Here is an 18778-nt window from a genome sequence, read left to right on the forward strand (position 1 = left end):
TTTATGAAATTCAAAGCCTCTGTAGGGTTTAAACGGTGACTGTGACAAGTTTCTGATGAAGTCACGAAGGTCAGACTAGTCACTGGTGAGATGAAGAAGCTCTATTCTATTCAATTTGTTGCTTTCTGGATGAAGCCCCAGGATCTACAAGCATGTGAAAGCGTTTTATGAGAGCAGCAGCATTCAGTTTTTCTCAATGCTGATGCTCTCCTTGACACGGTGCATAGTTAGAAGACTCCTGGGCTGTCAGGAAATCAGAAGAGTTCAGTGGCTTTTGTAGCAGTCCTCTGAATAAAAACACATTCATGCATATTGACTGTGTAAAGCTGAGTGAGAAGCATTGGTAAAAGACAGTGGGTTTGTGGGAAATGGGACACGGCACCGGTGGAAGAGCCGCAGCTGAATATAGCACATGACATTAATAAGAAATATGGCACTGCTTAGAAAGATTTACAACTCCTGTGCTGCTGATACAAAGCAATCAATAGATGGTGGGATTGCCAAGTCATTTTTTTATTTAACTATTTCTATTCTTAGTCGTGGATTTTTTTATTTTTTTTATTTATACACATATACATATATATTTGTAATTATTGGTGAAGGTTAAGGATGACTAGCAAATAAATCATTTTATTGTAAGGCGTAACTGCCTGTGTTTTTTTACTGTGCATATGGCAAAATAAATACAAATCTCTCACCCTCTCTTTGCATGTTGTCCTGCAAAGAATCTGGTTCTGTCAGGTTTTAGTGACGCATGCGCTTCTTCTAAAGACTCACACACAACACAGAAAAGAAAGGTAACTGTTTCTAAACTTTGGTCTACTTTATGCTTAACTTCTTTCTCCTGAATATCTGGCATGACAAAATTGTGGGAAATGTTTGTTTGTTAAAGACTGACAACATACGGACTGGCCATTTTTTCATGTGACATAAGAATTAACTGAACTCCAGTAGCTGATATTAATTTCTTTGCCTCCCCTTTATCAAAATAGAGTACACATACACAACATGTATAAAAAAAAAATTAAAAAAAAATGCAGGTTTGTAGAGACTGAAACGAACTTTGCTGGATTAGTTGTTCTCCCCTGCTTCCAAGTTTTTGTGTTCAGCCAGGCTAAACATGTCTGAGACCGAAAGTTGTGCTGAACACACATACATGATATTAATATCAAACTTGGGTAAAAACATTTCCTTTACACATATTTCTATTCCAAAGATATTTGTGGAGATGGCGAGAGAGAGGAAAGCAGAGTGCAGAACGAACAAACCCAACCAAAGAGAAGAGAGGTGTGTGCAGAAAGATGAGGGCCACTTATTATTGTGCCTTTTAATGGGCAGACTGCCAGGCATCTGAGGGAGTGGGTGGGAGAGAGTGGGAGAGGAGAGAGACACATTGAGAGAGTGGGTGACTTGGAGAGGGTGCAGGAGCACTCAGGAAATACTGGCCTACATTTTTTTTCCAAGTGGTGAATTGTGCTATAGCTACACACGCATACGCACACGCACACGTGTACACACGCACACGCAGCGCTCCTGTCAGATGAACGCGTTTCACACCGGAATAAGACTTTGTGTATTTTTTTATTTAATGCCGTGTTAAATTGGGACAGACTGTCAGCAAAGTCAATCGGTTTCAATCGGTTTACTTTTTCTGCCAAAGCAGCTTTTAGCACGAGCAAGCAGAAGTAATTATTTTTGTCAGTTGTACACTCGTGTTTATTTCTTTTAATCAGTAACTGTTGGTGTGAACACTGAGTGGAGGAATGGATGAAGTAAGTTGTCATTGAATTATCGAGGCAAACGTGTGTCAGGAGCTGGATTATTGGTATGATGTTACAATGTTCAGAGTGAAAAAAATAAAAATAAATATGTGGATATACTAAATAAATGCGTGGGGTCAGAGGGAGTGTCTTTTAAATGGATTTGGAGCGACTCAAAACTCTAGTTAACGCAAACTAGACCCTAAAAACATGCACGTATCAGTCAGTGTCGGGCTGCAAAAAGATGTATTTAAAAAAATAAGAGACTAACAAATTTGATTGGTGTTATTCCAAACTGACAAAACAAATGCAATCATGATTAATGTACTGGAACACAATGGCAGGAAAGTTCAGTTTTTAAATGCCTAATTAGGCAATGTCAAATTTTTGGTCTCCATCATCGTTGCTATACAATGGGTTTTTGATTAGTCAAGTACAGAAGTGTCAGCTTGTCAGACAGAACAGTCACACCTAAACAGAAAAAAACAAAATTTACATTACAAGATACAGTTAATGGCAAATTCATGCTGTTTGGCAGCACCTGAACATAAAAGAGCTCCAGTATGTTTAAAGAAAGCCAGCATCAGGAACAAGCAGTGGTTCAGACAGAATAAATGAGTTATCACCTGTTTAAACACCCTTTAACTTGTCGCCTTACGATCATCGGCTCTGATACGTGAATGTGTGTCGTTCACGCTGTGTGCACGTCTGTGGGAGTATCATCACGTGATGTTTCTGCTGGCTTTGACTGTACTGTTGATTTACTGAGTCATCGGTGATTAGAAGCAGCAGACTGTGCAGAGCGTTTGCCTTCTCCTCACTGTCAGTCTTCAACAGAGAAACACTCACCAAGCTCTAGATTGAGCCGCTTCTTGGACGAGACATCAATGCTGCTGCTATATCAGGTCTACACCAGCCCACAGTTTTCCGCTGCTCCCCCTGAAGGTAAATGTGCTCCTAGTGTTTGCTGATGAATCTGGGCTGAGGGATTTTAGAAATCACAGCACAATAATAGCCTAAATAGCCCAGGGTTGTTGTGTCCAGCCTGATGTAATTTCATCAGCGTTGGAGCTGGCCAGGCACTGGAACGACAGGAGGCAGGAAGTATAAAAAGCAACTTTGTTAATGCAAAATGTCATGGAAAATTGTGATATTGGGCACTATATTCACTCTGCTGAGGCTCGGTTTCTGCTGTCAGATAAAACCCTTAATAAAAAACTAGAACTGCACGAATCTTTTCTTGGTACAACAGGTACAGCAATATCTTGTCGCATTATTTAAGAGTGTAGATGTTACAAACACATTAAAAAAAGAAAAAAATCGAATTATATTGCAGCATATCTTGATCCAAGGAGCATTTTCCTTTCGGGTGTAAATTGGGTCATTTTAATGTCAGGGGTCAGAGCTGATTGATGTAGGTTTTTTTTTTTGTCTATGGAGAGTTAAAAGGCTGCGTTGGCAAATGAGTGACAACTAGGTCACGCCTCGCTCGCAGCACACAAACAGGAGCAAAGACATGGGTTTGTATGATGAGAAATGTTGAGGGCGCTCTATTAAAACACATGCCTGTTTAAACCACCTCGCCATAACCTTTAGGTGACTAAAAGCAACCACAGAGTTGTCAGCTCTACATCCCACTCACACAAACAAACACATCTCTAATGTGGACTGCTTCATAACAACAATAACTTAAGGGAGAAGTGTTAGTTTCCATAAAACCATAAAACATGATCATATAATGTATTTAAGAAAGGTAAAAACACAAAGGTAACAACATTTTGAAAAAAAAAAAGTTCTGAAAAAATGCAGAGATAAACATCTGTACAAAAATGATTGTTCACGAACGATGGGCAGCACCATGACATGCGCAGAGGAGGAGGAAAGTATAACCCCAATGAGTAAATGTTACAAATTGTGTCACTTGATCAAAATCAACACCAGTTACGCACGTGTGCGTGGTGACTTTATGCACATCAAATTTTGTGTCAAACTCTGCAAATCTGCAACAGAGACCTTTAAAATGCTTCAGGTACCTGACAGCAATGAAGCTATGAGCCGGGCGAGGTGTTCTGAGTGACATTCGCGTCACTGTCAGCGACTGAAGAAGGCGGATCAGGGCAGCCGCGCAAGCAGGTGGGTTTTTATTTCGGTCAGTATTACTGTCAGTATTTTATTATGTAAAAACTGTTGATAAAATAATAAACCCAGTCAATAAATCAAACCAACAACCAGCCAACAAAGCCTTTGAAGGTCAAATTTGTGCTTTGAAGTTGTAAAAATCAGGTGAAAACTGAAGTTATATTTTTATAATTACTCAGATTCAGCCGTTTTCTTCTTGCCAAGAATGAATTCACATGTTACAGAGGCTTATTTGTTTTTTTTGAATGAGGCAGAAAAACACTTAACAGCTTCAAGGTTAGTTCAAGCGAAGCTTATTGATCTGGAATACCGTTTATTCTCTGGGCTCTGTAGCCTTCCTTTGAATCCACCGGCGGTGTCAGGCTTTCAGCTGCCTCACTCTGTCTGTCTGTCTGTCTGTGTGTGTGTGTGTGTGTGTGTGTGTGTGTGTGTGTGTGTGTGTGTGTGTGTGTGTGTGTGTGTGTGTGTGTGTGTGTGTGTGTGTGTGTGTGTGTGTGTGTGTGTGTGTGTGTGTGTGCGTGCGTGTGTGTGTGTGCGCTCGTGTCACCTCAGTCAATTTCCTGACTGATGAATATCGAGTGTTGACATCTCTTTGAATCGGAGTGTCAGTTCAGTGAGCACAGCAAGAAAACTCAAAAGTGGTTCATTGTCTGCAGTCACGCTGTCGGCCGCTCCTTCTAAAACGTGTCCGTGTGTGTGTGTGTGTGTGTGTGTGTGTGTGTGTGTGTGTGTGTGTGTGTGTGTGTGTGTGTGTGTGTGTGTGTGTGTGTGTGTGTGTGTGTGTGTGTGTGTGTGTGTGTCAGTGTTATCGGCTGATTTGAGTATGTGTTTGGCCTCAGCTAAACTGCAAATGCAGGGCACGAACAATAGCTATCAATGCCATTATTGTCAACCATTATCTCTCCGACCTGCCCTCTACCGTTTGCGTGTGATTTTTTTTTTTTCCCCCACCTTGCCTTTCGACTTGCGAGAAGATGCGTCTGAAAGAAAGTGTGACAGCGCGTTGTGCCCTACACCCATGTGGCTCGGGAAGGACGGAGTCATATGGCAGTAAACAATGACGTTGTTTACGGGAAGTAAATGGCAGCAGATTAGCCTTCAGCTGGTGTGGTGTTGCGGGAAGATAAGTGATCCTGGGTGAACTTGGTCTAATTGATACTTGTCTTCTAGATTCGTGTCAAAGCAAACACCAAAATGAATTGAAATCTGTTATGATATAAGCAAATAAAAATACCAGTGACATCAATATTGTATGACCCATCAGGCTGCATTCATGTTGACATTAACCCCCTCATTTATTTGAATGAGGACAGTGCTCAAACATGTGTGGTACCAAAGCCGATAAAAGTTCTGCTGCTACGTAATGTAACACCATTCAGAAAGGTGCTGCATCGGCCAATCAAATCCATGGAAGAGCATGTTCCTGTGATTACTTGTCCTTTACGTTGTGATCTTTGCAACAACAAAATTAAACAATGAAGCGCAGTAAAATCCTTCTTGATGATGTTATGAACCATCCTGCAGTGTTTTGGCATCTAATAATTAAAGGTTCTGCTCCTCAAACTCAACTTCATAGATCTCGTACAATCAAATCTGATCTTTTTAGTACCTGAAGTAACACGCCCCTACGAATTAAGCCCTTTGCACTGCCATTAAGCAGAGCCGTTTTCAGTCTATTTGATGACTCCAATCACCATATATGGTACGGGAGAGCCCTTCAGTGGCCCCTTGACCAGCAGGGGGCTGAGTCTGTGACTGTGGTCAGGAAAGGAAACTGCCATAAAAGTATAACCCTACCTCCCAGTAAGCAGAATAAAAAAATTAAAAAAAATTAAAAAAAATCCCTTAAACTAAATTGTCAGACACTTGTTTTCAGTTCTCGTGTCAGGCCAGGGCTCAGTCGTCTGGTATGGGGGAATTACAGTTCCCATGGTAGATATAGATAGGTCCATCACAGCGATAATACAGCTGAAAGACGTCTCCATATCCGTGGTCCCTCCACCAGGTGCAGAGCTGCCGGTTCCAGCCACAGGCCAGGGAATAAAACAGCTCAGGATGCTCCATGCCGATCATGGTGAAGAAGTCCTGGTCACCCAGGTGGCCCTTGAAGCGATACTGGTCTGCGAGTTTGGCAACATTGCTGGGCTCCAACAGCTGGTTGTAGAGAGCTGAGGCCCTCATAGCACCGAGGTCCAATAACATCACACCACTGTTGAAGCCTGGGAGGCCATCAGGAGGAGGCTCTCCAACTCTGGTCTGAGGGTGCTCCTTCCGATACTGCCAGAAGGTGTGTCTAAGGGGAGAAGAAAACGTTGTCAGCTGTGGGTTTATCAGTGCGAGTTCGTCAAACACTTAGAACTAAACAAGCAGCAGATTGTGGGAAGTTGTTTACATGACAACAGAGAGCAATGCAAAACTTTTAGTTTTTTTTTTTTTAACTTGATAGATTTGGAGTTGTAATGGCTGATCATCTGGCTTCAGATTTGTCTGAGAAGAAATTGATCCATTTATAAATGACTGCACTACAGCTGAACTCGTACTACTACAGTATGAGTGAGCGGTGCTGCTAGATTGGGGACAGTTTCCTACCCTTTTATTATTATTGTGGGAACTTAGTAAAAGCTGAGATATACATGAAAGAGGTGCATGCTCATATCGCAGTCGCGTACGAGGGTGGATCAAAAAGTTCAGAAACGGCTCCTGTTGTTCACAAACGGTCCACAGCACTGTGAGTCATAGAGCACAGAGAAGCTGTAACATTCGTGAGTAAGTACACCAAGTTTCGTTGCTCGATCAAAATCAGCACCAGAGTTACACGTGCTTTTGTGAGCAACGAATGTTTTCCCTCAGAACTTCAAAGTAAAACTTGGTGTTGACAGTCTGACCCTGGGAGACGAATTCATTGCGCAACACCCTGTGAAGCAGGGATTATCCATGAAGGAGCAGTCTCTGAACTTTTTGATTTCCCCGCGTACCTATGTAACTTCTTTAAAATCAGCCCAAATTCTCCAACACCAGCCCATGTTTGGGATTTACCTGTCCAACAGCACTTCCACCCTTGTGGTTCACTCACAGGGGGCCAAAACTGGCAACTGACAGCTGGCGTTTATGGCATATGCTGCCATATTGTGTATGTGAACAGGCTGCATTAGCATATCATTTTTGCTGTCATATGAGCGACAGATTAAAGTTCAATGAGCCGCATGAGGCTTTTGAGCTGTTCAATGAGTAATTGCACGTTACCAGGTAGTTTACTGGCCGCAGCAGCTTACAAAGTATCTGTACACTTCCATCACAACTCTTGAGGACAATGAATAAAGGTGTGTCCAGACGGAAGGATTGGAAAGATTAAACTCACACAGTTATAAAATCAGCCAAAGGATGGGCTCGGCAGCAAATCAAAACAGGCTGTATAAATGAAACGCATATTAAGGTTTACAGCCAAAAAAAAAAGCTTATTTGTGTCTTTGGCTTCCTCAAGAAAAACTTGGCAACACAAGAAATGTTATGTTATCAACACCACCATTTCCTGTCTGAACACTGTCCTCTTGTACTTGTACACCAATGGTGAAATGCCTCTCTCACTCTATATACGTTTGGGCTGCTGTATGTTCAGAAGGCTGAGGGGCATCTGTGGTTCAGTCCACGTCTGTTGAACAAACAACACTGTGGCCAAACACAGGAAGAGAGTTGGTCCAGGAGTGTCAGAGCATGGAGTGCCAGAGGCCGGTGCCAAGTCAGCACCCTGTTCTGCCAACATACCAACTCCAAAGTAGCTAAATGACACACAGAGCCTCATTCAACACACATTGGTATGCGCAGATTTAATGCGTGTAGATACAAGGTGAGACACTTTGAGATATATTAAAGAAGAACTATTTGTACGTTGACCTAAGACTGTCGTAGCAGCTGCAGCATCAAGCACAAAAAGCGTAACACTGGTATCAAGCATAAAACCCCCCCCCAAAAAAAACAACCTTGCACCTGAAAAAGATGTGGTTTCTCTGCGGCGGCAGTAAACACAACACATGTTGATGACTGTATTCAGAACTGAACAAGATATTTACGGCTGATGAACAGTAATGTTAACCACCAAGGACCAGATGCGCACACTATCCAACACACACACACACACACACACACACACACACACACACACACACACACACACACACACACACACACACACACACACACACACACACACACACTGGAGAGCCTCTCGGTGGAAAGCTGCCAGCTCCGCTTCAGCAGGTACACACCGCCAAGGGGGCATAAATGCGCTTCTACAGACTGCCAAAGCTCCGCCGGACTTCTTCAAAAGAAGAGGGTCTGACAGAAGCTTCTCACGGCTGGTTAGCTCTGACTAGCAGCTCTATGTCCTGTCCAAGCTGCACTCAGTGGCGGTCACCACCCCTCCACCCTCTCCCCCCGTGGTCACCTGACCATCCGTGTTACACGGCCATGTCTCCTGCAGTTTTTATTCTCTCACTCCTACGTTGCATTTTTGTAAATATGGAAAGTTTTGTTAAATTTTCATAGGTATAAGTTTTGGTCTGTTGTAATAGAATACTGTATATATTCATGCCAGAAAATCTGTACAAGTCCTGTTGTGTATGTAGGTTGTTGGAAAAATGTGTTTCGGTTACGTTATAGCAAAGGATTCTTAAGGAATATGTACCGTGTTCATCCAACGTTTCTAAAACACTGGATTTCAAAGAGATGATGTAATGGCATGAACAGGACAGATCGAAGGTATCTGTGTAAAACAGAAAGGTTTCTTAACACGAACCAGATGTTCAAAGTACACAAAGCTACAGGAGAGGAGCTACACTTTTTTACAACTCTACACAAGTCGATGCCACAAGTAGAGGGGTGGGATGTTTGGGTGCTGGGACAGTCCTGCGACAACCAAAACAATTAGACGGCTACCTTTTCAGCGCTGAGTGTTTGGCTGCTTGTTGAACACCTGATGTATAAGTATGCAGGAGTTCTTGAATTCATCGCGCAGCAGGGACAGATGGGGAAAAGAAGAAACGCATGGAAATAAAAGACAGGGTCAAGTGTCTAAATCTGTCATGTATGCTGCTGTGGTTTACATTTCTAGTAAATCTATGGAGACCGTTTCTTTTGGGGAAGAGAGGGTTGTGTGTATGCTCATTTAAAGAAAGTACAAAATGCTCCTTTCCGTGCACTGACTAACAGCTGGTGCAAAGATGTTCCACTCCTACTGAATACGAGGATGAATGGGAATGTACCCTTCCCTGCATGCTTGTACACACACACACACACACACACACACACACACACACACACACACACACACACACACACACACACACACACACACACATATATATACATATATGCACACGCCATTCGATTGAGATTATTCTTAGTACTGGCTAGGCTGGAGGAAAGCGACTGTAGATTAAATATTTTGTCAGAAAATACAAAATTACCTTCGACCCGTGCTCTGCCTGCCCTCTTGGTGCACATACATGTGAGAAAATTTAGCAGAATGATTGTGCTTATACTCTCTCTCTCTCTCTGTGTGTGTGTGTGTGTGTGTGTGTGTGTGTGTGTGTGTGTGTGTGTGTGTGTGTGTGTGTGTGTGTGTGTGTGTGTGTGTGTGTGTGTGTGTGTGTGTGTGTGTGTGCAGTTTGATAAAATCTAGAGGGAGCAACAGATTCTGTCACACTTTGATATTATTACTGACCCGTATTCAGCAGCTGTAGCATGTCCCCGCAGTTTTATACAATCTGCTGGCTCGGTGGCTGGGGATTTCTGGCCCCTGTGGAGCATTTCTCATTTTGACAACATACGCTGGGTCTACGTGCCCGAGGACACATCCAATGTGAGTGTGGCCCGTTTGGGAACATTTAAAAAGACTTTTCCATTCTGCTGTTTTGACATAAGAATGTATTAAGTGGAACAAATTGCATTTACTTTAGTGGCATCGTGGCCATAATGTACGACTGACACCATGCCGGTTATTAAACGTGACAGATAAGGTAATGGCAGACAGAATACACAGTGCAAATTTAGTGGAAAAATGCATTCCACAGATGATCTGAAGTAAATATTGGGCTTCAGCAGACAGTGTTAGACACATAAATGGACATCTTCAGAAGGCGCACACCTTCTATGCAGCCAGAAAGCCCAGCTGAGGCTGGAACTTGTCAGTATTAAGACATGATTGTATTAAGACAGCATTGGATAAATGTTTACTCTTCATTTAAGTATCGTTTCAACTTCTTATCAATCCACATTTTGAGATAAAACCAAAAGAAAAATGAGTACCTTGATTATAACACATAAGAACCACAAAAGCCAAAAGGATGATCGTGCATGTGATGAGTGTACAATGTTGTAGTTCTACGATGCAGGAGGAGACCATCAGGATGCATGGATATTTGCATTTCCTCTTATACACGTACAAAAAAAAAATATAAAACTGAATCCTAAAGATCTGCAATGTACTGCTCTATAGTGTTCTGCTCACCTCCACCTGCTCGTGTTGCAGTTCTCCTTTACAACAGTCGGGGAGCCAAGAGGAAACATTTCACATGTCAGACATCCACAAATCAGAGTGTGTGGATGAATTTACCAGTGAGAGTGACTCTGACTCTGTTTAGTTTCCAGAAAACCAACGACACCAATCTACATGATTGAATCATGTCAATGTGACCTTTACTATACCCCAACAAAATTGTAAATGTCAGACTCGATAGCAGTCAGAAAGACACGTTTACAACTACCAGCTAAACTACCCACACTGCTCTCAACAACTCGTTTTCATCCACAAAAAACGTTTAAAGCCTTTTGCCACCATTGAAATACAACCTGTGTGCTGCTCTTATGTCACAATAACTTCAGTATAAACTTTATACTCTGAGATAGTTTCTTTTGCTTCAGTTCTTAATGAACACAGTCACTTTGGTCTTGAAGATGTTCAGAAATTTGAGCGAGCGCTTCAGAATGCAGCTCTGTTCTCACACTGACCTCAGTTTATTGTGTTCCTTTGTACCAGTTCACTCAAGCTGGATTCAAGTCAAACTAAGCATATAGCCCTCTAGCATAGATCAGTGCCCCTACTCCACTACTGACAGTTCACTCCTTCTTGCTCTCCTGCCTCCAATTTTCACTGCCAACCTTTCAAGTCAAGTATCTCTCTCACTCGCCAAAGAGTGAAAAGCATTAGCAGGTGACAAGGACATTCTGTACGGCCATCTCATCTGAATCTGTCCTCCACACTGTTCAGGACAAGAAACAGCATGCTGTCTGAAAGCCGTATAAAACGCTCTCGCTGACAGAGGAGAGTCTGAGGCACACAAATGAAATGTCTGGTCCTTTTCATCACAGAGTGGTTTGGTTGCTCCAATAAAAGAACATTTCAGCATTGATGGGAAAGAGTAGCCTTCAAGCAAGAAAGTAGAAAATGCTGCTGAAGATTTAAAATCAAAGTTTACAGAATCACGAAAAAGGAAAAAAAAAAAAAAAGCATGAAAAAAGCTGATTTACTGCATAGCTGACAAAACAGCGATTCACAAACTAGGAATGGGCCTTTCAAGCAAAACGATTACTTGATATTTGCTGGGAACTATTCAGGAAGTATTATGAAGTTCCTCAAAAAAAAATTGACTGCTGTATATTCATCCTTTCATGTTTCTGTTTGTACTGTAGCGACTAATCTCACAGCACTTCTCCTTTTGTCCGTTTAATGGCTGTTGGCAAACAGCTCTTAGGTGCTTTACTGCCACCTTCTGGTGGTAGGAACTCATTACTGCCAGGTGCCAGTAAAAACAAAGGAAATAAGATAAGGTAGTTGTATAAACAAATTTTGGAAATCATCCCAATCCCAAACTACAGTGTGTATTGGTGATATGACGGGCTCCACCTGGTGGTGCGCAAGGACCTTGCAGATGGGCCCAACTAATGCGCAAAGTCCTAAGAATTGTTATTTAATTTCAATTTATTACACACAACAGCTTCATTCACATCATGTTTATGGAATATTAGTTGTTAATTATTTCAAATACTTTAAAAATTAAATCGTTATGTGCTCAGCCACATGGGGTAATGTCACCATCAAAGCCAAAGTTAACTTGACGCAGTCTGACTGGGACTACTCAGTTGTTGATTTTAGCAAGGGGAATGAGTGGAATTTTAAAATGGCAACCAAGTCCAAAATACAGTGGAGGGACAAGAGAGCTTCAAGTTACAAACAGCTGTTTCTATGCATCTCCTGCTGCTGAATTTGAGTGATTTTTGTGCTCTGATTAATAAATGTTGTCTTTGATTTTCAAACAGTACCCTTATGTTGTTGTTATTTAGCCTTTTTGAACCATTCCATGGTTAAAACAGGATATACTGTTTTATAAAAGAAATTGTTGACATCGTCTGCAGGGAGACGTGGTATTTAGGAAACTTGGTTTGGTACATAGAGGTACATAGTCTGAAAAGTTTGGGAACCTCTGTAGCGTAAGGTTTATTCAAGGAGGTTATTGTGATGGTAAAAATCCTCATTCAACAGGAACATTATATCTACCAGTTGCAAAACCTAATATTGATCAGAACAAAGACAAACAAAGATGTGTCGATGAGTGCGCTCCATAGTTCACAAGATTAGATATTTCATTTTCACCATCTTACAGCAAAAAAAAAAAAAAGAAAGACGTGGGATGTATCACACAAAGGAGACTCAACACGCAAAGCATAAAGAGAGTGACTTTCTTCTGGCTCATTCGAAGTGTTCGTGGCTTTGAGGCTGTAACACTTATGTAAGTGGGTCTTGCCTCCTGGGTTTTAAAACATTACAAATGCAGCTGCGGGGAAGAGACACGGGGCATTTTTTCTAATAATGAACTTTTCAGTGACAGGATGAGCTCCGAATGTGGCTGGTGGGAGGATGCGTTCTCCTGCATAATGCTCTGTCCATTAGCACCAAAACAGAGTGAAAGCTGAGAGCCCTCTCTACTCAACGCAGGAAAGCACTCCAGTGGAAAGGATGCACACACGGCCTCGCAAATAGCAAGTTTCAAAAATGAAAGTATTACAAAGTCCGTTGGACACTGGCTGATAGCTAACGAGGCATTTTACAGGGATTACTAACTGGTAGCAGATCTGCTTCTCAAATGTTGACTCGGGCTGATTTATATTCTGCATGAAAGAGTGAAGCATTTCATTTGGTGTGAAATGCTTTGAATTGTAACCAGACATTGAACTGGACATGACCAGTCAGCACTGTTTGAGCAAAAATCCTTAAAGAGGACAAGTATCCTCTGGATTTTTCAGGGATATTTTTTATTCTTATTGCAGCCAAGTTGTAGCTGCTAACTGGGTGGACAGTGATATCCTTCAGAGTCTTCATACCACTGCGATAAACACGAAAACATTCAGGCCGATCTTGGCTGGTCTGTAAACACAGACACCGAGGGCCAACAATTTGTGTGAAAGTTTCCCACCAGTGCAGCTTTGAATGCAAAGAGGCACGCTCTCCTGCCGCGCTGCAGTGTGTTTTAAACAAGTGTGTGCAGGCCCACAGGAACAACAGGAGCATGGGACTCCCAGCGTTGGTAAACCACTGAGCTGACAGAGTGGCAGTGCAGAGATACAGATCTGTGTGGAGACGCTGGAGTCAAATGGAGCCTGGCAGTAAAACTGCACCTCCACTTTTAAAATGACTGACATTATAACTTAGGCACGACTATCTTTACTGTGACGTGTTCACTTGAATACAATTTTTTCAACTGATCACATACTTATTTCCCATCTTTGTGACTCGTGACAGGCATGTCATGCATCAAATCGTAAAAACAAAACCACAGTATAGCTTAGAGACGATAAATGTTAGTGTAGTTACCCATTAGCAACAGGAGATCATTCATGTAAAATGAAAATTCCCCTTACTCCGAAAAAGAAGAATTATATCTTGATTCCTTGTGCACAAGGAATCTTACAAAAAAAAAAATACAAGACTGATAAATACGGCTTCCAGTGAATGACATGAGAATGGTTTAAAAATAGTAAAAAAGCTAAATATGAAAGCAAACTGAGTTATGCTTATTTACGCTCTTTCTAAAATCAAACAAGTTCTGATTCATTGTTAAAGGCTCCAGAAGAAACTACCTGCCTGTGTTTATAGCAGTAAGCTATATCTCGCTCACTCTCTCGCACGCACACACACGCACGCACGCACACACACACACACACACACACACGCACGCACACACACACACACACGTCCTGTTTTGATGCTGTTCCCGGGTGGAAAACAGCGAGGTAGTCTAAACGAACCAGGACTGTTTGTTTTGCTATCTTGGAGAGGGATGGAAAAATCTGCTGAGGAACAAAGAGCCTGAAAGTCGGAGGCCCTTGTTTACGTGCGCACGCACACAGACACACACACACACACCAGGTAATGAAATTTGCAATGACTGTTTCAATTGACAGATGAGGATAAAAACTTAACTATAATTCATTATCTTGATGAGCTGAAAAGTCAACATAGAAAAATAGTTTCTGATAGGAGGGCTGAAGTAGGAGAATAATGGCTATGAAAAGCTGAGGTGTGCTCATTCCCAGAACATCTTACTCAACAACCTTCCTGACTGATAAAAGAGACCTACTGTGCCAACAGACGCAAAAGGATATCTCAACTGCACAAATGTTTCACGAAATATGTCCAGCTTCTCAATAACAGCCCACTTTTGCATGACCACTGAATGTTCTACGAAACAGCAGTCGTACCATAAATTTGCATTATTATAATTTATAAATTACCCTCAAAGATATCTGATAAAAGAATACTCTAAGTAAACAAGACCGAGCATTATCTCACCAAACAGTTGATGTCTTTGGATACTTGTGACTCTTCTGCACGCACATTAATATCAATATAACATGAATGGAATTTATTGAGGATAGAAACAATCGTCTGAGAGGACAAGCTGTTCTTTATAACTTGTTCACAGGAATGAAGACGAAAGGCGGAAGGAGTTATTCTCAAGTCCTGCAGTGCCACCATGGGACGCTGCAGTCTCAAGTCAAAAAGGATTCAACAAGTTTACTTGACTGATGTCAAGTTGACAATGAACCTGACACCGAGGGCAAATAATACAGGCACTTAGATAGAATCAGCGTGCTGCCAGAGTTTGCCAGTTTGAGGAATGAACAGATTGTTTATTTACCCCAGACACTTCTAACAAAGAGAGATGAGACACATCTGACTCACAGGATGAGAACAAAACATTTCCTGACAATAGCCGACTCTCTGCTTGGATCCTGCAAAATCCTCAATTATTTATCCGGCATGAGGGACTCAAAATAGCGTATTCATGAAAACGTCTCATCATTCTGTCAGTGTTGGACAATTGACCAACTGTGCTAGCTGCTCTCATTGATCCCCGTCTTCCAGTTTACAGGGTGGGTGTGAGCAGTTTGCGGTTTTATATCTCACAAATAACGGAGGGACGTGATTACACACATCATCAGAAAGGCCAATCATCGTTTCTATTAAAAGCTGCATTACAACTTTTAAATTGTTGCTGCTAGTTGAGAAAGACAGACACCGTTTAAGTTTCTGTGAATCATCGGCATGAGAGACTTCTGATGTCCTTTCTCACTTTGAAACTGAGACAAACTAACTGTGAATATGCAAGTAAGGCCCAAAAAAATAAATCCATCTGGGGTTATACTGAGATTTAACCTATTACAGAAAAACAAAATCAGGACAAACTGAGAGAAAATTGCTTACGTGGCTGCGAACATAAATTACCGGCGTGGAGATGAGATAACAGCATTACAAAATCAATTTGATATCGAGTGATATGTTTGACATATGCACAGTTCTACCACTTCCTGACAGATGTAAGACCAGTGATCATTTCATTCATTGCACAGTGCAGAACTTCACTCTTACTTTTGGTTGGAGACAATTTTAAAACAAAGTAAGGATGTCCTCCTGCAGAGACTGCTCTCCTGACAGATGCCAACCCTTGAGCCAGTCTGAGCCAGAAAAACATGCACTGACACTGAGTGGACAGTTAAAAATAAGAGCACCACAGTGAGAGCAGCAGGGAGCCTCAGTCATGTGCACGTCAGCATCTCACAAGTCCTGACGAAGCAGTGGACTGGGTCTGCGTCAGCTGACACTCAAAGACTGCACACTCAGATTTTAGTATCCTGTTGGCCTGACAAGTTTGCATCACTAGGAGCTGATGCGTTGTGACGCACTGCCTACCTGTACACTGGTTGCATCTCTCTGGCGATGCCTATCACCGCTCCGGGAGGAAACCGGTCAAATTCTTGGAAAAAGTCCCTGATGTTGGTCTTGTATTTCAGGTCCAGGTCAAGCTGCACTATACGAGTCAGACCTAAAAGAGAAGCACAAAACACTGATGAGGCAGGGACACACTTAAAAAAAAATATACACGATTATTCAAGAACATGTTTTAACAAGTAAAATAATAGTTGCTGATTGACAAATATAAGCATTTTTTTTATTTATTTTTAACCAAGTTTAATAAATGATAAAAATGAGTTCTCCATAATATATCCCAAGAAATGTACTTCTCAGTCAACTGTGCAGGTAGGATCAATTTCTGTTTCCACTAGCATGTCATGCAGCCTGAATGATCACTCTGTATTCCTGGACGGACTCTACTTTATTCACCAGAGTTATGGGAAGTAAGCAGACCCTTAAAAAGCTTAACACAATTGAACCTGCAGTGGTGTATTTGACCTTTTCTTTCTGCAATGTTACTATTGACCTAAATGTAAGTGTCAATAAACTGGAGGGAGAAACGTATAAAAACTCATACTATAAAAGCACAAACAGCACATGTGGCAGCTGTGAGCGCACACACAGTCAATGAGGAATCACGGCACCTTGTTGTTTGTAGATTAAATTGTAACTACAGTAACCAGGATGTTCAGGCTCTCATCTGTTCATTGTTTCAGCTTCCTATGTTTTGCTGGTTGGCATGGTGATGAAAAGATGGGAAATACTCAGGAAAGGTGCACCATTGGCGCAACATAATTACTCAACCTATGAAAACACTGACTTGCCAGCTCAGCTGAAGATGAACTGTCAGAGACAACAACCTGCAGCTTACTGGCAGTAAATATGTATGGGCTGGTTTGACAACAGCTGTTGACTGGTCCAGGTGTGTGCAGTGTGTGTTGGTATTAGTACAGCTTGTGTTGATAAACTAAAATGATGGGTCTAATTTACAATAATAAGCCAGGTTGTAATTTTTTTTTTTTTTTTTTTGCAATAAGTGACTGAGATCTTGACTTTTAAATGAAAGCTTAACATATTTTAACTCTGTTTTCAGTTCATCGTTATGCTGGTGGATCTTCAGAATCCTTCAGGTACAGTGGGTACGGAAAGTATTCAGACCCCTTTAAATTTTTCACTCTTTGTTTCATTGCAGCCATTTGCTAAAATCAAAAAAGTTCATTTTATTTCTCATTAATGTACACTCAGCACCCCATCTTGACAGAAAGAAACAGAAATGTAGAAATTTGTGCAAATTTATTAAAAAAGAAAAACTGAAATATCACATGGTCATAAGTATTCAGACCCTTTGCTCAGTATTGAGTAGAAGCACCCTTTTGAGCTAGTACAGCCATGAGTCTTCTTGGGAATGATGCAACAAGCTTTTCACACCTGGATTTGGGGATCCTCTGCCATTCTTCCTTGCAGATCCTCTCCAGTTCCGTCAGGTTGGATGGTGAACGTTGGTGGACAGCCATTTTCAGGTCTCTCCAGAGATGCTCAATTGGGTTTAGGTCAGGGCTCTGGCTGGGCCAGTCAAGAATGGTCACAGAGTTGTTCCGAAGCCACTCCTTTGTTATTTTTAGCTGTGTGTTTAGGGTCATTGTCTTGTTGGAAGGTGAACCTTCGGCCCAGTCTGAGGTCCAGACCACTCTGGAAGAGGTTTGCTTCCAGGATATCTCTGTACTTGGCCGCATTCATCTTTCCTTCAATTGCAACCAGTCGTCCTGTCCCTGCAGCTGAAAAACACCCCCATAGCATGATGCTGCTACCACCATGTTTCACTGTTGGGATTGTATTGGGCAGGTGATGAGCAGTGCCTGGTTTTCTCCACACATACCGCTTAGAATTAACGCCAAAAAGTTCAATCTTGGTCTCATCAGACCAGAGAATCTTATTTCTCATAGTCTGGGAGTCCTTCATGTGTTTTTTGGCAAACTCTATGCGGGCTTTCATATGTCTTGCACTGAGGAGAGGCTTCCGTCGGGCCACTCTGCCATAAAGCCCCGACTGGTGGAGGGCTGCAGTGATAGTTGACTTTGTGGAACTTTCTCCCATCTCCCTACTGCATCTCTGGAGCTCAGCCACAGTGATCTTTGGGTTCTTCTTTACCTCTCTCACCAAGGCTCTTCTCCCACGATTGCTCAGTTTGGCCAGGTCTAGGAAGAGTTCTGGTCGTCCCAAACTTCTTCCATTTAAGGATTATGGAGGCCACTGTGCTCTTAGGAACCTTGAGTGCTGCAGAAATTATTTTGTAACCTTGACCAGATCTGTGCCTTGCCACAATTCTGTCTCTGAGCTCCTTGGACAATTCCTTCGACCTCATGATTCTCATTTGCTCTGACATGCACTGTGAGCTGTAAGGTCTTATATAGACAGGTGTGTGCCTTTCCTAATCAAGTCCAATCAGTTTAATTAAACACAGCTGGACTCCAATGAAGGAGTAGAACCATCTCAAGGAGGATCAGAAGAAATGGACAGCATGTGAGTTAAATATGAGTGTCACAGCAAAGGGTCTGAATACTTATGACCATGTGATATTTCAGTTTTTCTTTTTTAATAAATTTGCACAAATTTCTACATTTCTGTTTTTTTC

General features: G+C 41.8%; 1 protein-coding gene across 3 annotated transcripts in view; it reads right to left on the reverse strand.

The window, feature by feature from the left end:
- Positions 1 to 5043: 5043 nt before the first annotated feature.
- The window catches only part of xxylt1 (xyloside xylosyltransferase 1), a 28079-nt gene continuing 14344 nt past the window's right edge, over positions 5044 to 18778 (reverse strand). For all 3 annotated transcript variants that reach the window (XM_069694668.1, XM_069694667.1, XM_069694669.1), the window contains exons 4-5: positions 16144 to 16276; positions 5044 to 6192 (exon numbers count right to left, since the gene is read on the reverse strand). In XM_069694668.1, the coding sequence (XP_069550769.1) occupies positions 5796 to 6192; positions 16144 to 16276 (530 nt within the window). In that variant the 3' untranslated portion in view covers positions 5044 to 5795. The remainder of the gene's footprint in view (positions 6193 to 16143; positions 16277 to 18778) is intronic.

This window comes from Brachyistius frenatus, unplaced genomic scaffold, assembly GCF_029030835.1.
Source record: "Brachyistius frenatus isolate BFR_SWC_R1_liver_20210118 unplaced genomic scaffold, ASM2903083v1 Contig_18, whole genome shotgun sequence".
Classification (NCBI taxonomy): Eukaryota; Metazoa; Chordata; class Actinopteri; family Embiotocidae; genus Brachyistius; species Brachyistius frenatus.